Genomic DNA, 17218 nt, shown 5'->3' with positions numbered 1-17218 from the left:
GGAGAAATCTGTCTGGTCCATTGCTCTTCTCACGACCAATTCAGGCTTATACAAAGCATCACCAATGTTCTTGTATTCAGCTTTTACTTGTGATTGACAAAGCTACGCTATGGGTTAATGAGCTAATCTGCATGCTCTACATGCAAAGCTACGTAATGCCATACAATGGCAATCATACATGCAAATAGAGAAGTCGTCAAAAACGTGATTAACCACATTCAACCTGGTATCACTATTTTGTATTTTGTATATACAGTAATGTAGAGTAATTGTAGGCTAAATACAAAATAAAAATTTGAATTGTGTTGTGAGGCTGTACATATATTTTCGCTGTCCAGTTATGGTTTAAAACAGTGGTTTTCAACCATGGACAAGAGATCCAGTACAAGTCATTTTACACTTGGTTGCATGCTGAAAATAGCAGATCTACAAGCTCACAGCGTGTCGTGCTGCGACGTGTTGTGAGCTTGTAGATCGGCTATTTTCAGCAAGTGTACAATCAAGGCAATTAATTTTAGTCGACTAAAACTAGACTAACACTAAAACATTCCAGGTGACAAAAATATGACTAAAACTAAATGAAGTTTCATTCCAAAGACTATGACTAAACTAAAATAGAAATTTGCTGCCAAAAACAACAGCAGAAATAACATGACAATGATTTTGTCTCTCCACTTTCTAGCAGTCTTATGCTCCTCCCCTGGCCCTTATTGTCACCGTCTTTATCTCTGCATATATTGATCATGCAAACGGTACGGATGCAATTTCACCTGTAATGTCGCAGCAGGGTTGTACTGTCAGCCTTTAGTATAAATCCATTTCTGCCACTTGTATTGGTTCGGTGGAAATTTGCTTGCATGCAATGATTTGTTTTGATTTGAATTACTTCAAAAACAAAAAAATATCTTTCTTAGAAGCGCAAATGTGTTTTTTTCCCTGCAGTGTGGCGGTGGCTTCGGGCCAAATACTGTCGCTTCATTCTCATACAGTCTAATGCAGTCAGTGTCCTCCTTTGGACACCACAGGAACACACTATGAGTTATTCCAGTTCACTCTGAAAACCAAATGTTTATGGTTTGTCAAAGTGTGTCGATTGTGCGGAACAGAAAACAAATCTTTTTCTTTTTAGTTTCCCCGTGAAATGCTCTTCTTTTTTTTTAATCCATACAGACTGTCTGGTATCAACATCTAAGTTGAGATGAACATTTCCAGATGAAAACAGGCCTTTTTGGCTCTTTTTTTACTGCCTGAATATATCAATTAATTTCCATTTCTTTCTTTTCAGCAAACTCCAGTCTTCTGGGAGGAGGCGGAGGTGAGTGGATGCCTTTGTTATACTATAACATAGCACAAAACACACTATATCATCGTTCATTCCAATGGAATGCCAGTGGTATTAATATTAACCATTTTAGCCCCGGGCCCTGCGGCGTCCCTATTTTGGGCAGACACTAGCCGATCTAAAAGCTCACAACGTGTCACCTTGTGACACGTTTGTGAGCTTGTAGATCAGATATTTCCACCGCGCGACTAAGCGTAAGGAAGCAGGGCTCAAGTGGTTAAAGCAATTAAAGTGACACTCATCACATCTGGCATATGGAACATCCGTACACCTCTGTGCGCTAACAGCACAATTCAGTGTGTGTTTCGCCGCCAGCGCCTTTTGTTAAATGTGACTGAATGGCGAGGCCAGCATCGCATCAGAGCTCGGTGCGCTGCAAGCCCAGCCTCGGCCACGGACAGACATGGTCATTAATTTGCCGCCCTGCCGAAGAATGTTAGTATCAAAATGAATTTGGAGGCGGCCGACCATGGTGTGGGAATAAGAGGGTATATATGGGAACCCCAGGAGAAGACTGCTTGTCCAATCCCCACTGTTTTCTTCCTTTGGAAGTTTGACTTTCGCTGTGACATGATTGAAATAATCATTCTTTGTTGAGGGCCGTCAGGGTGGAGTCGGAATGGAAAGGCAACAACTCAGATGTGGAATTTAGATCTTGGATTCTAAAGGGAGTATCAGGTGCTGCAAGGGAATGGCAATGAAATGAGGTCACTGTTCCGAACCCAATTTGTTTATCCACCAGTGTTGTTGTTGTTTCATAGCTCAGCGAGATGCTGTGTGCAGCATTTATGATTTTCCTGCTCTTAATTCAAATAATGTTTTTGGCCAGAATATGCTGTACATGCTGGCCAAAAACATGCTGTATTATTATGAACTGGTGGCCTGTCACCAATATGTTGGAAATGGCAACAATTAACCATCGGTACAGTTACACAAGCACAATTATAATAATTTAACTACAATAATTCTAATAACTAGTTCATACCTGGGGATTTGCGCATCTGCACACTCAAAGTATTTGCAGTATTACAACTTGGTAATTTACCTGACATTGAGTCGTACATTGTTACCACAACCATGAGAAGTCCATGCTTACATTGTTGCTGTTATTAGCTTGTGCTAATAACACAACGTTCATTCCAACATTGCACTTGTGATTGAACCATCTGTGTGAGCGCTATATGGACATGATATCCAAAGCACACATTTAAGCATACGTTGCGAATAAACGCTCCTCTGTGCGCACTGCGAGTGATATGGATTGGATATGATATACAAACCCGTGCTCATAAAACACATTCTGTGCACATGGCTCCAAAATCAAGGTCCTTTAGAACCACAACGCTGTCGCTACAACTGAACAGAACAGATCCCATATAAGCGTGGAGGACCGTAACCATGACAACAGAACAGAGCCCATAGCCTGGAGGACCGTAACCTTGGCAACAGAATAGATCCCATAACCTGGGGGGACTGTAACGTGACAACAGAGCTTCATTTTGCATGTTACAATCATACGACATGGATAATGATACACCTTCATTTGGTCCTGGCACATGACCCCATTACAGTCTCTATTATGTCACATGACCCCATTACAGTCTCTATTATGTCACATGACCCCATTACAGTCTATATTATGTCACATGACCCCATTACAGTCTCTATTATGTCACATGACCCCATTACAGTCTCTATTATGTCACATGACCCCATTACAGTCTCTATTATGTCACATGACCCCATTACAGTCTCTATTATGTCACATGACCACATTACAGTCTCTATTATGTCACATGACCCCATTAGTCTATTGCAGTATGTCACATGACCCCATTACAGTCTATATTATGTCACATGACCACATTACAGTCTCTATTACAGTATGTCACATGACCACATTACAGTCTCTATTATGTCACATGACCCCATTACAGTCTCTATTATGTCACATGACCACATTACAGTCTCTAGTATGTCACATGACCACATTACAGTCTCTATTATGTCACATGACCCCATTACAGTCTCTATTACAGTATGTCACATGACCCCATTACAGTTTCTATTATGTCACATGACCCCATTACAGTCTCTATTATGTCACATGACCCCATTACAGTATCTATTATGTCACATGACCCCATTAAAGTCTCTATTATGTCACATGACCCCAGTACAGTCTCTATAATGTCAAAGCTCTGTTCACATCTAAACACGCTGCCCTGGAGTGGCCCTCATCTTATCTGACGCATGGGTAAAAAGTCCTACAGACTTAACCATCCAAAGCGCTGTTGCATCGCAGTGCGGCCTCCAGATCTTTATCAGTGACATGGAGTAGACCCTCAGCACACTGATCACAGCCATCTAAAGAGCTTCTCTGATTGAGATCAGAGGTCACAAGACATGCGTCTCGGTAACCAAGATCAGTCTCTGGGTGAAGCACCTGCCCATTGATGTCTAATGTCCCACGACGACACACTAGGCCTCTCTGATTGGGATCCATCTCTGCCTCCATTCACTCTCCTTGAGAAACACAAAAAGCAATTTTCTCCGCCTTTTGTTTTCATGATTGTTATTTTTTGGGCAAATTGTCTTTTTTTTCCTTCTTTGCAAAAAGTCTTAAATCTCAGGCGGCGCGGGCATGTTGATTGATCCAATTTCTCCTTCGACAGGAAATGGTGGCCCGAGTATTAGGTTTAAACTGCACGGCAACGGCGCGGCAATAAGAGATGTCAAGTTGAGTTTGTGTGGATATTAGATAGCAATACAGGCCCCCCTCTATTACCATATGTTGAAAACATTTCACTTCAATGTGGACTGCCACGGGGCTAAATAAGCCTAGAGGGATTTTAATTGTAGCCCGTGTCATATTTGGAATGAAAACCTATTCATTCTTAATTGACTTCCTGTGTTCCTACTGCTGTCAATTTACTGGCACACACGGGGAGGCCAATTAACCTTGCAGTAATACAGTCTCTCTGCATTGTGTACAGTGTACACATTGACCATGAAGGCTCTATGGGATGTCACTGTATGTAAATTAAATATTGTGTGAGCCTAGATACTATAGAGCCTTTATACAGTGTGGTATACTGTATGACCTGTGAGCCTTTTTCTTTTCTTTGGCTCTGCTAATGGGATTTCACTGTATGTAAAGTATATATTGTGTGAGCCTAGATACTAGGCTATTGCGTGCGTGCGTGTGTGTGTGTGTGCGTGTGCGTGTGCGAGACGTGTGACCCTTTATCCTTTCCATGGCTCTGCTAAAGGATTAGATTGTAGCAGCGACCATGCAGTATCCACTGCAGACCATGACAATGTTTCCATGAGAGAATGTCACCCCGCCCCTCCCCCCTACACGTCCTTTACGCCAAAAACAAAGCTCTCCATCATCTGTCTTGTATCTGTGTGAGGCCGACGTGCAATGGAGCTTTTATCTGCCAGTGTCTTTATCACTCGAAGGTGGTGGCTAAACCTGCAAAGCTGTTTTCCCCTTTGCTCTGCCCTCCTCCTCTCCTCCTATCTTGTGGTTTTGGTATGTGAGGACCTCCGGCCCCCGGTGGTGCATGGTGTGGATCGATGTGGAGATGCAGCTCTCATATAGAGGGCCCTCCTTATCTCCCTGCTGTCTTCTGTCTCGGGGGCGGTGCAGACTGCAGAGGGAGAGAGAGGGGCAGCCTCACAACAGGATGATCCATCATGCCGGCCCCGGCTCCCCTCCTCACACACCTGAGCTAGTGGTGGGGGGAAAGTACTTGTTACTTAAGTAAAAGTATCAATACTGCAATGTAGATGTACTCTGTTGCAATAGACGTGCAAGTAAAAGTGAAACAGTGAAAAGTGAAAGCATACAAAGGTATCGGCATCAAAGTGTACTTAAAGTACTAAAAGTAAAAGTACTCATATTGCAGAATGTCCACATTTCACAAGTTCAAAATGTGTACAAAATCTTTTGAAAATACCAGATCTACAAGCTCACAATGCGACACATTGCGACACATTGTGAGCTTGTAGATCTGCTATTTTCAAATGGCCGGATATATAGGGTTGAAGTGTTTAATGTATGTTTTGTAATGATGATGACAATGAACAAAGTAACTTGTGACTAAAGTTGTCAAATAATTGTAATGGAGTAAAAAGTACAATATTTGCCTCTGAGATGTAGCGAGGTAGAAGTAAAAGTACTGACAATTTAACATACGCAAGTAAAGTACAGATACCTCCAAATTGCACTTAAGTACAATACTTAAGTAAATATACTTTACTTAGTTACTTTCCACCACTGCACCTGGGCCATGTTTAGCTCTCTCGCCCCGTTGAAGATGGGCTCCCTCCCGCAAAACAGCACGGACGTGGGATAAACTCTTCCCTATACTACAGCACGGACGTGGGATAAACTCTTCTCTATACTACAGCACGGACGTGGGATAAACTCTTCTCTATACTACAGCATGGACGTGGGATAAACTCTTCTCTATACTACAGCACGGACGTGGGATAAACTCTTCTCTATACTACAGCACGGACGTGGGATAAACTCTTCTCTATACTACAGCACGGACGTGGGATAAACTCTTCTCTATACTACAGCACGGACGTGGGATAAACTCTTCTCTATACTACTCGGCTGCACGGAAAAGTTATTTTGGCTGCGTTGGAAAGTTACTACCACCCACACACTTTGAACAGCTTCCACTGGCTTTGCTCGGCTGTGGGGGGAATTTATGTTTTTGTCACAATACCTTATAGGTGTGGGTGTCTCTGAAAATAAACCACTCTATATTAGGTATGGCTCCTCATTAATCCGAGTGAGATATGTGGTCTTTGCTAAGTAGCCAAATTAGTTATGGGTGATTCGTCAGAGGGCTTGGGGAAGTGTGGCATTTTGTCTGAAAATAAGTTTATTTCCAACATGGTTTTAATTCATAACAAGAAAATGACTCATAACTGTCATAACTGCCAGGTGCAACAAGCTCTTGTAGCGCCACTTTTCATTTGTTTCCGACGTTAATTTGTTGGTTCACTCACTGTGTTTTGTTATGGTTGTCCTCTAGCTCCAGTTAGCTCATAGCATTAGCTAGAGTATGGGTTTTTTATGCCGTTCAGACTCCCATTGGCTAGGAGGAAGCTAGGTCGCTAGTAAGGTCGCGAGGAGGCAGCCAATCATGACTAGGTCGCTAGTAAGGTTGCTAGGAGGCAGCCAATCATGACTAGGTCGTGTTTAGAGTCGTCATTACGGTCGTCATGCGTGCAAATGTAGCCCGGGCTGCTTCGTACCTCGCAAAAAAAATTAATAATAGGTTGGCTGAACTCTTGTCTTGTACTAAACCTACATTTCTGCACTCTGAAATTATAAACGATGTAACCAACTGGACCCTTATGGGTCCACTTGGTTACATCTGTGCATTCCCAGAGTTAAACGAGCGCTGAGGATTTCACTGTGTAGTAAAACCATGAAGTGCTTGCATTTCCATTTCCAAAGTTCATGGGAAGATACTTGCCCTTTTACGACCGGCCCCATTGAAATCTGTTGATTACACGAAAGGGAATTGCCTCTGAGTTTAGTCTGCCTTATTACAGTACACAACGGGGTTAACCAAAATAGCACTGTTATCTGCATTAGGCATACTGTCTCTGTGGGACCCGGCCCGTGCACAGTTCACACACGTTGCGGCAAATAACAATGATCCCTGATAATGGCACATGAAATGAGGCCTCTGCGAATAGAGGGCAATTATGAGCGTTACGAGGCGCAGGCTCGTGTGTGATGTGTGTCACCACCGTATGGCTGGGACGTCGGCGCGGTCCCGAAAGAATAGACTCAATGTAAACATGATGTAGTCAATGTAGCCTCTCTCTTCCCATTTCTTTGTCCCCCTGCCCCGTGGCACGCGTCGCGTGTGCATGTCGTCACGTCGTAGTACTGATACCACACACACACACACACACACACACACACACACACACACACGCATTTTTGTGTTGATGGAGAGCGCGAGAGAGAGAGCGCCACTCGGGCTTTGATGTCTTCATCGAAGAGGGGAACTGGCTCATTAGCATTCTAACCAGAGCTGTTGCACATTTAGCACTGGGATCTAACCATACCACCCAAACAAGCCGGGTTAGGATAGGCTGGGCCTTCTATCCTCACTTCAATCAACCAGGATGGTGCATGCACACTTGTTTCTGCCACTGTTTCAGCCAATGGTGTGCTGCTAGCATTCGCCATTAGATGAGAAGAACTCACTGTGGCCTTTGTGATTGCTTACATAACAAATGGCGGCCTAGAGGGATGCATAGCTCAGCCATGTGGCGCATCGCCAGATGTCCATGTTGTCCTTTATCTTTCACCACGAAATTGCGCCATATCCCCGATATTGAGAAAGAGATCTAATCTATGTGGTGTATTTTGATTTGCCAATGATACAGTGCATTGACTCATTGTGGACACTGTCACATACACAGACAGCCTCATTACATTAGTTTCACAGACGCTTGGCAGCTCAACTAATAAAGGCTTGCCTGAATGCTCCCATCTGACTCTATCCCCCATCAGGTCCCTAAACAGTACATTTCCTCAAGGACCAACACATTCTAGTATATGGGAATACTTTAGCTTGCGTGTTCATGACATTTCCTACACGGCAGCTAAAGACATGTTATAGTCGTCACAACAAGACCAGGAAATGCACAGCGATGCACCAATCAGTTAAATATGTTTTTTTCCTGGCTTTGACCTTTTGAGGTGAAATTAGGTCTCCCTGCGTTAAATGTCGTGCTTACCCAGGAGCAGAACTTGCCTTTCCAGCACATTGCTACAAGCTATAGTGAAATCATATATCACCCATTCTTGAGATAAGGGACAAAACTTTTTTCAAACTGGATTTTTTTTTTTTTTAAGATACATTCAAATCAAATAGATGTATTTGTAGACACAGGTCTCAACTACCAATATTGAGAAGGAACAGGTTTTTCGCATAACATTTCTTTCTAAAATGGGACATTTATGCACTTAATACCTGATTCATGTCAACTCCGTCAGACACACTAAAATATTTTTTAATTGAATTTGATAATTTCAACAATAATATAAAGTCCTCAGTTATCTTATAATGGCTTTCAGTAATCAAGTTAAGTAATACAATTATTTTAATATTGTTTTTTTCCAATATCACACTATTATGAAATATCCAATTTCTCAAATCCGTCATTTCAACCTCTATTTTCAATATTATAACATGAAAACCATGTAAAAAAAAAAAAAAAATCATCATTACGTATCATTTCAGTTGGTGTTTCAATACATATGCACAAAATATTTAACATCACATTTTCTATTTCTTTGGAAATTAACAAAAACATCACGGGACGAACATCTGACGGAGTTGACGAACATCTGACGGAGTTGACAAGTTTAACTGATTTAGGTTCTAGACCACCTAGGATCTTGATTCTGGTGACTAATCCCACATTTTCAAGGATGAGGAATACAGTGGTACTATTTATATTGGCCCTGTGACCATGGCAGCCATTTTCAAAATGGCCGCCACCTGTTGTTATTTTACAATAACTCAAGTTCTACAATCTACACCACCTAGGATCGGGATGAGGATGGCCGCCAACTTTCTGTTATTTCCCAATAACTCAAGTTCTACACCCCCTAGGATCTTGATTCTGGTGACTAATCCTACATTTTCAAGGAGGAGGAATACAGTTGTACTATTTAGATTTATCCTGTGACAATGGCAGCCATTTTCACAAATGGTGGACCTGCTATTATTTTACCAATTTAGTCAGGGAATATTATCAGAATAATGTCAAATCTGTGAATACATTTCTTACCAATAATTTTTTCACCAATGTGTTTGTAAAGGTGTCTACTAACATATCCCACATTGGTTTCTATTGAACCACCCTAGGGGCATTTTTGACAGCTGCTGAAAGTTGGGTACCATACCAAGTGGCTATGGCCAAACTAGGGAGTCTATGGCCAAACTAGGGCTAAATTCGGCCATATATACACTTGCCCAAATGTGCTGACCTCAGTTTGTGAGCCCAAGGAGTGTTCTTTGTGCATAGCTAATGCTTGGAATGCATTCAGAATCATGAAAACTCCCTAGTTTGACATTTTGCCTTATATAGGTTGTTGATTGACCCCAACTTTCAGCAGCTGTCAAAAGTTCCCCTAGGGTGGTTGAATATAAAGCAATGTGGGATATGTTAGTAGACACCCTTCCAAACACATTGGTGAAGAAAATTCTTGATAAGGAATTTATTACCAGATTGTATTAATATCCCCTGACTAACTCATCTTCTAGACCACCTAGACCCGACTTCACCAACAGAGACCCGATTGACACCTAAACAACAAGTTTGGACAGCCCTACCAAATAGTGTTACGGAAAATAGCAAGTGTCTACCCTAGGCCCAGAGGGAGACACAGAACTTAGATGCGGCTCACATGTTGCATGACTCCTCAACAAGCTGCCACCAGAGATGAGAGCTGAATTCTGCCGCACAATTCTCTGCGGCCCAGGAGCAACCAACACCATGTTGGAGTTCTCTGAGTGGTTGAAGCACGAGTCCTAGCCATATAGCCTGTGCAAAGGAAAACACCTTGAAGACCTATTTGAGGTGAACAGTGAGCAGTGAACAGTGAGCAAAAGACTGAAGATCTGCCTTCAGGACTATCAGGCAGGATGTGCAGACACTGAAGGCATCAGTGTCGTTCTGTGTCCCCAGCATGTCAACCAAAGCAATGTTACCAAATCAAAGGAGCCTTCACCTCAAGTCACCTGGGGCTGGGTGAGCAATCGTATCCTGTATCTAGCCTCACAACTAAATACAGACACTTGGCCAGACTGCCGTTTGAAAGGGTCAAACCCTTCATCCTGATTGGGGAAGACCACCCCACCTAATCACACCAACCGAACAAGTGAGGTTGGGGCCTCCAGGTGGGCCAGCAGCCATCTGCACAAGACTGGGCTGGACCCTGCAGGAAAGCAATCTCCAGCCAAGACAATGTAAGTTGACTATAACAACAGGGCCCCAGAACACAGAGCTCATGAGAAGGATGAAGAAACACTGGCAGGAGGCCATCATGAGAAGGATGGAGAAACACTGGCAGGAGGCCACCAAGATACAACGCCACACTGCAGTAGCCTGTGAACTCAACTCAACTCAACTCAACTTTATTTATATAGCACATTTAAAACAACCATAGCTGCCACAAAGTGCTGTACAGTACATAGGTAAAAACAGTAAGTAAACACATAGACTAAAAACACAGAATACAAAGACAACACACAAAACAAGAAAAGGAGGGGGGGAAGTCAAACTGTGCGCCTGTACCTGAAAGGGACAAGTCAAAGGCCAGAAAGCCCACCTCCTTTTAATGTCCTGTCAGTAGCAACTCAACCTGCACCTGAAATAAGCCCTGACCCCTCCCAGAGAAAGTTCATCCTTGAAACTGTAATGATTAGTCACCAGAATCAAGATCCTTGGTGGTCTAAAACTTGAGTTATTGGTAAAATAACAGCAGGTTGGTGGTCATTTTGAAAAACAATGGCTGCCATGGTCACAGGACAAATCTAAATAGTACCACTGTATCCCACATCCTTGAAAATGTATGATTAGTCACCAGAATCAAGATCCTAGATGGTGTAGAACTTGAGTTATTGTAAAATAACAGCAGGTGGCGGCCATTTTGAAAAATGGCTGCCATGGTCAAAGGGAAAATCTAAATTGTACCACTGTATCCCTCATCCTTGAAAATGTAGTCTTAGTCACCAGAATCAAGATCCTAGGTGGTGTAGAACTTGAGTTATTGTAAAATAACATCAGATGGCGGCAATTCTGGAAAATGGCTGCCATGGTCACCACGAGACAAATCTGTGATGGCCCTATAGCCAAAAATGTTCCTTAAGGCATGCTCTAACTGTGTGCCAAATTAGAATACGTCCCATAATTCAAAAACTATAATTTTATTGTTTTAGGAACACTTTTGTCAACTCCGTCAGATACATGTCAACTCCGTCAGACACAAAACCTGACGGAGTTGACGTCTGACGGAGTTGACAAAATGTCATTTGTTTTCATCTTAACCCTCTGTAGTACAATGTAGCCATTTTGTTTTTGCTTCATTTGTTAGCTAAACCTAACCCTAAACTTTTATAATAAACATTATTTTGGAATTCTTAACAAAGATCATAATAATGTCCTGACGGAGTTGACATGTAAAAGCTGTGACCACCCTGATATCAACATTGTTTGTTTAAAATATCAAACAATTGAATGCTTGTCAGACCAGGTGCTCCACTGTTGCAACAAATACAAACGGGACTTGGAAAAGGAGTCTTCAGGCTAAATCTGTCGACAATATTCTCTGATTAATTTAAGACTTTAAAAAAACCTGACGGAGTTGACGGGAGACGTGGGACACACATTTGATATGAGATATCTAATGGAAAATATAAATTAAAATTATTGTGTATATTGTTTGCTATGTTGTTGACAATCTACTTTAATTTAGTATGTATATTTATGTGATTGTGACAGTATTAGACACTTTTTTAGCAGTTTGAAATTATGACCACTTGCTGGGGACAGGCTAAATACAGACGTTTTTGGGTACAGTGCCTGCTTTTAACTAATTCAGATGGCATATGAAAACAATTATAATGAAATGAATGGCATAATAATGCACAACTGTATTACATTTAACTTTGCAAGTGCTTTTATTTTTATTAAATTAATTTATTTTTAACAATAATAAGGCTCTTATGTGTGGGACATGTTTTTTCCACTTTTGTCCCTCATCTCAAGAATGAGTGATATATTATTATGCCCAAACGTGATATGGGCAGCAGCAGCAGATCAGGGGGTATATCCAATTGGTATCCAATGTGTCAACGTGCGTGCGTGCACATGGGGAATATTCATTGTAAAGCGCCTTGGAGAAAGTTGCTATAGAAATGCACCATTTACCATTCATGATATCAGCATATAGTGAAAAATGGTGACTATTATGCAACAGGAAAATACTGCTGACACAACGGTTTTCCAGCAAGCAACAACAGACTCGTGTTTAGCCAAAATTAAATTTGTTCCAGATTTCATCGTTGCATCAGCAACTTTGTCCTGATCAATGTCTTTGGTTACTTGTCTCTCGATAAAGAGGAGCGCATTGTGAGGGACGCTCCTCGCGGGCGAGTACGGTACATTTTTTAAACGAGATTGCTATCTCCTCAATAGTCTTGCGTAAGCAGATCTCCATCTGGTTACAGCATTATCTCCACACAGACCAATATGTTCATAGAGATAAGATATGGCTCTTTTTCTTTGAAGACCACATGATGGTAAAATGCCTGGGTAATGCACCATCTCTAGATCATTTTAACCACATTAACCCTGGCATCCTTATTCTCAGAAAATATCCTAGGCCAGTGGTTTTCAACCCTTCATATCAAGGGCAGGCCCATTATGTATTGGGTTATTGAGCCACGGACCACCATTCATGCGATTTTAGCCTCTCAGACCCAAAACGTTGGACAAATTCCATGCTGTATTGATGTTGGTACTCTGCCATAGGAGAGATAACAGGCAAACGTTGAATTGTGTCGATTTCTTGTAAATTAAGTCATGCAGATGTTTAACAATAATATAACTATTGAGAGCGTAACATGAAAACCAAATTGATTTGTGTTTCATGTCACGCTTTCAACAGTTAAATATCTATAAGGGTCCATTTGGTTACCAACTCTCCATCATTTAGCTGAGGACCACCTGGAACCCCCTGGAGGACCACTGTCCTAGTGTCCTAGGCCTTTGTGTTTCATTTATACATGCGGGTGTTGCACTGCAACAACTGCTGATCTCCTAGCTCACTGCGCGTCGCTATGCAACACGTGAGCTATTTTGGACTGGATGCGCTGTGGTGCATTCAAACCCCTAGACTCTGCAACAGCGGAGCGAGTACTTTACCCTTTGTGCCACTTGAGTGCCCGTTGGTTGGTGGTGCTTATGTTATGGTTATGGTCAATATACACAGTATGCAAGCTCCGCATCAGTGGCTAAAGTGCAGTACGCACTACACGTTTCACGGCGTATATGTCAGACTAAATCCTTGCAGTTTCTTTCTCTTGAGACTGGCCACACTACACGTTTTTTGGGGTGGAGAAGGGCCGTTCAATAATGGCGGCTGCAGAAGCGTTGGGTGTGACGATAGCAACGCTGAAAACTAAATTCTGGACACGTTGCTGGATGACCATGAAGCGGAGTGCAAAACGCGACGTGTCCTTGACTTGCTGTTGAGAATGTGATACGGATGTACAGTATGCATACAGTATGCATACAGTATGCGCCAGCAGTGCCAGGGCACAGTGGGAAGTGGGCAGTGCCAAAACTTGTCGGCAAAGAGCTGTAATTCTATTGGTCATTGCGGTTATCATCGCAATGAAATGAAATGTAATGTTCATTAATATGTTCTGTCCAGTCCAAATAATCCAATGAAGTAAAGTAGGGTCGTAGGGGATGTCAGGAAAATGTCTAAATAAATATCATGTTTAATATTGATGACGTGTTGTCGTGGGCATCACACTACAAGAGATGAACAACCGGGCTTATAAAGACTGCGTAGTGCATACATGGCTTTACTCCTTTCACATCAGCAGAGGTTACACCAGCTCTGACTGCAACAACACAGGGAGTGCAGGTTTTTAAAACATTGAACATATATCTCTAGTTTGGGCCGATGTTTTGGTAAAACCTTTATCGGGGATGCTTAAGTGCTTCGCTTTGCTTATCTCCGTCTCCATTTGTCATGCAAAGTGCTCTGCTTTCTTTCTCCAGTCACCCACCAGGTGAACCATTATCCTTATGTCTGGGCCGTGCCTGGGGCTTGTTTATTGGAGAGATTGGAACGAAGACATGGTGGTCTGAGAGAGAGAGAGAGATAGAGATACGTGGGAGGTGCAGTGGAGATAGTCTCTTGGTGTGGCATGATCTTTTTTTCTTTCCATCACAGTCACGCCATCTCCACGAAAGTCTCTCGTGAGACTAATGACTGAGAGATCACTTGCTTCTCTCATAACTCGTGTATTACTGACTGCCAGCACACGGTTCACAGATGGTCGTACCAAACATTAGCATAACTTATGAGTATGACAGAGATAATGTTTATTTCCCTTGCGGTGTGTGTGTGTGTGTGTGTGTGTGTGTGTGTGTGTGTGTGTGTGTGTGTGTGTGTGTGTGTGTGTGTGTGTGTGTGTGTGTGTGTGTGTGTGTGTGTGTGTGTGTGTGTGTGTGTGTGTGTGTGTGTGTGTGTGTGTTACCCTAAATCATGCTAAATGATGAGTTGCTAATGTTAAGTTTCTTCAACGCGTGCAACGCCCCGTGTGGATTGACTTATCTGATCATTTATTAGGCCGCAGTTTGAGTTGACTCTTTGATCACCTTGTGTTTGCTTTCATGTGTGATCCTGGCTGTTTAGAATCCTATCTATAATAGTCATCAAGGGTGGTTGAGACGGCACTGTGAAACATCACTTTGTTCTGGGAAGGTGCTTTCACAACACAAAATACTGTGCCAGTGTTGATTTGGTCGACTAATACTACTAGTCCTTACCCGTTCTGAATATATGAACAGCAAATGATGTTCAGTGTGGGTAATGTGTTAAATGCTGCAGTACAATCATAAGTATACCATTGATACAATTGGTATTGTGGCTGCTTTGGAGAGGTTATCCTTTAAGATGAATAATCAGTTGGATAAATATGATTTGAAGTGGAACGTGTTCCTCAGTCATGTTGCAGGTCCTTTGGTGTGATCCATGGTCAGGCTGTTTGCTTGTTTATTGTATTAATATACATAGTCCTTACCCGTTGTATGGACTATTGCCCCCCATAAATATATTTAATTGGTCTTCATTTTAACTTGTATAATATATTTGTGTCTTTTTTGTGTGAATAAATACAGCACTATAACATGAAAATATTTGTATAAATGCATGGTAGGGAAATGTTTACATGGCAAGGACTGTAAATTGTACACTTATTAGCCCACAGACCCCCATTTGAAAAGTATGAAAGACCCCAGTTTGACATGCAGCACAGAAAGTATGTGGCACAGGTATTCCCAAATGTACAGTGTGGGTCTGTGTCCGTCCCAACATGCATTTCACTGGTGACACTGGTGACACGTGATTTGCGGGGAGATGAGTTGTTCAGTACCCCCTGGTGGCCACGGGGGGTACTGCGCCCTGGGTGCGGTTGGATTATTATTTCATATAAATGGGTGATGTAAAAACAATATCTGTACAGTAAATACGACAGTAGCGTCGGTAAAATGTAGCCTAGCTGGATTCTGGGAGCGTGCAGATTTTTTTTGGCATGGAGAGATGTGTGCTAATAGTGTGGCTCGGTCGGAGATAGACCACGGACAAATAAACTGGTTTTTATTCACTAATAAATTCATTATTAATCTTATTGGAAAAATGGCTTCGTTAAGACCTCCATATTATTATGGTCAATGCCTGTGTGATTGGGAGCGATTGGTGCAGGCAATGAGGAGATAAGGTGGTGTTTCTGACAGACAGACAGACAGACATTCATTCAGACAGACATTCGCTCGTTTATAGTATGATGACAAAAAATATATATTTTTCACTCATGTAAACTAAATGGAATCTAAATGATAACTAGGCTCTGATGACTAAAACTAAGACTAAATATATTGACAATTTCGTCAACAAATAAAAACTAGGACAAAAGCAACACTGCATACGTTCACTGTCTGGCTTTTCAGACGCAAGTAGAGTTTTCACCCTTTTCAAGCCATTGTCCAAAGTTTAGAGTTTCCTTTCATATTAACCTCTTTCAACCCGGTGTCCCCATTTTAGGATGTGTTTACATGTTTTAATCATTTTCAAACTCTTTCCAATTTTATCCAAAGATTCTGAGAAAAGCAATTTAAAAGCAATTCTAAATTCACAGAATATCTGCACACAGCACCCGTTGTGAGATTGTACAATGTACATCATGGTTACCTTCATGGTGACACCGTCGTACGACAAAACATGATTTGTACTTAAACCACTTAAACTGGGGTCCCTCAGGGCTCTATTCTAGTGTCTTTTCCATTTTCTGTTATTGTGGGTTGAGAATCACTGCTAGAGCCGTAAAAATCTTCTCTTATGAGGGTCCCTGGCATATGTTGTCAAACTGGGGGTCCTTGAAATTAAACGGGTTGAGAATCACTAGAGCCATAAAAATCTTCTCTTATGAGGGTCCCATATGTTGTCACATGGGGGTCCGCAGACTATCATAAGTGTCAATTTGGGGGTCCTTGACATGACAAAGTTTGGGGAACCACTGATATAAACAGTTATGTCAGGCAGAAGTCTGTGCGTTACATGAGGGGGAACATGCGTCCATGCATACACCGCCGTATCTGTGATAGCATCTGCTGCTGTTTGTTTACTTATAACTGCGTCTTTCCATTGCTATTTATAACCATGCACCATGGGTACATATCATGCATCTTGTGCACCGTATGTAGTATAATGCAGCATTTCACACTGCCCATATGGATTCTGACCTGTTTTTTTTTTGTTTGTTTTTTCGCTATCCACCTTCCTTGAAACCAGTGTTGATTTCGATGACAAGAAATGTTCGTCGACTACCTTTTTTCACTGACAAAAACTAAATGGTAACTAAATGAAAACTAAGCTATGATGACTAAAACTAAGACTAAATATATTGACGATTCCATCAACAAATAAAAACTGTAGACAAAAATGTTAGGCAGGGACTACTAGTGAACAAGATATCCAGTATAAGTCATTTTACACTTGGTTGATTGCTGAAAATAGCAGAT

The 17218-nt window shown here is 41.8% G+C and overlaps 1 protein-coding gene across 3 annotated transcripts in view; it reads left to right on the top strand.

The window, feature by feature from the left end:
• macrod2 (mono-ADP ribosylhydrolase 2) overlaps positions 1-17218 on the top strand; it is a 689196-nt gene that overhangs the window by 170489 nt on the left and 501489 nt on the right. For all 3 annotated transcript variants that reach the window (XM_083775641.1, XM_083775642.1, XM_083775640.1), the window contains exon 4: positions 1286-1315. In XM_083775641.1, the coding sequence (XP_083631767.1) occupies positions 1286-1315 (30 nt within the window). The remainder of the gene's footprint in view (positions 1-1285; positions 1316-17218) is intronic.

This window comes from Protomyctophum parallelum, assembly GCF_964188405.1.
Source record: "Protomyctophum parallelum genome assembly, chromosome: 10".
NCBI lineage: Eukaryota > Metazoa > Chordata > Actinopteri > Myctophiformes > Myctophidae > Protomyctophum > Protomyctophum parallelum.
The sequence above is the reverse complement of the archived record's forward strand: the minus strand, read 5'-3'. Positions and strand labels throughout refer to the sequence as shown.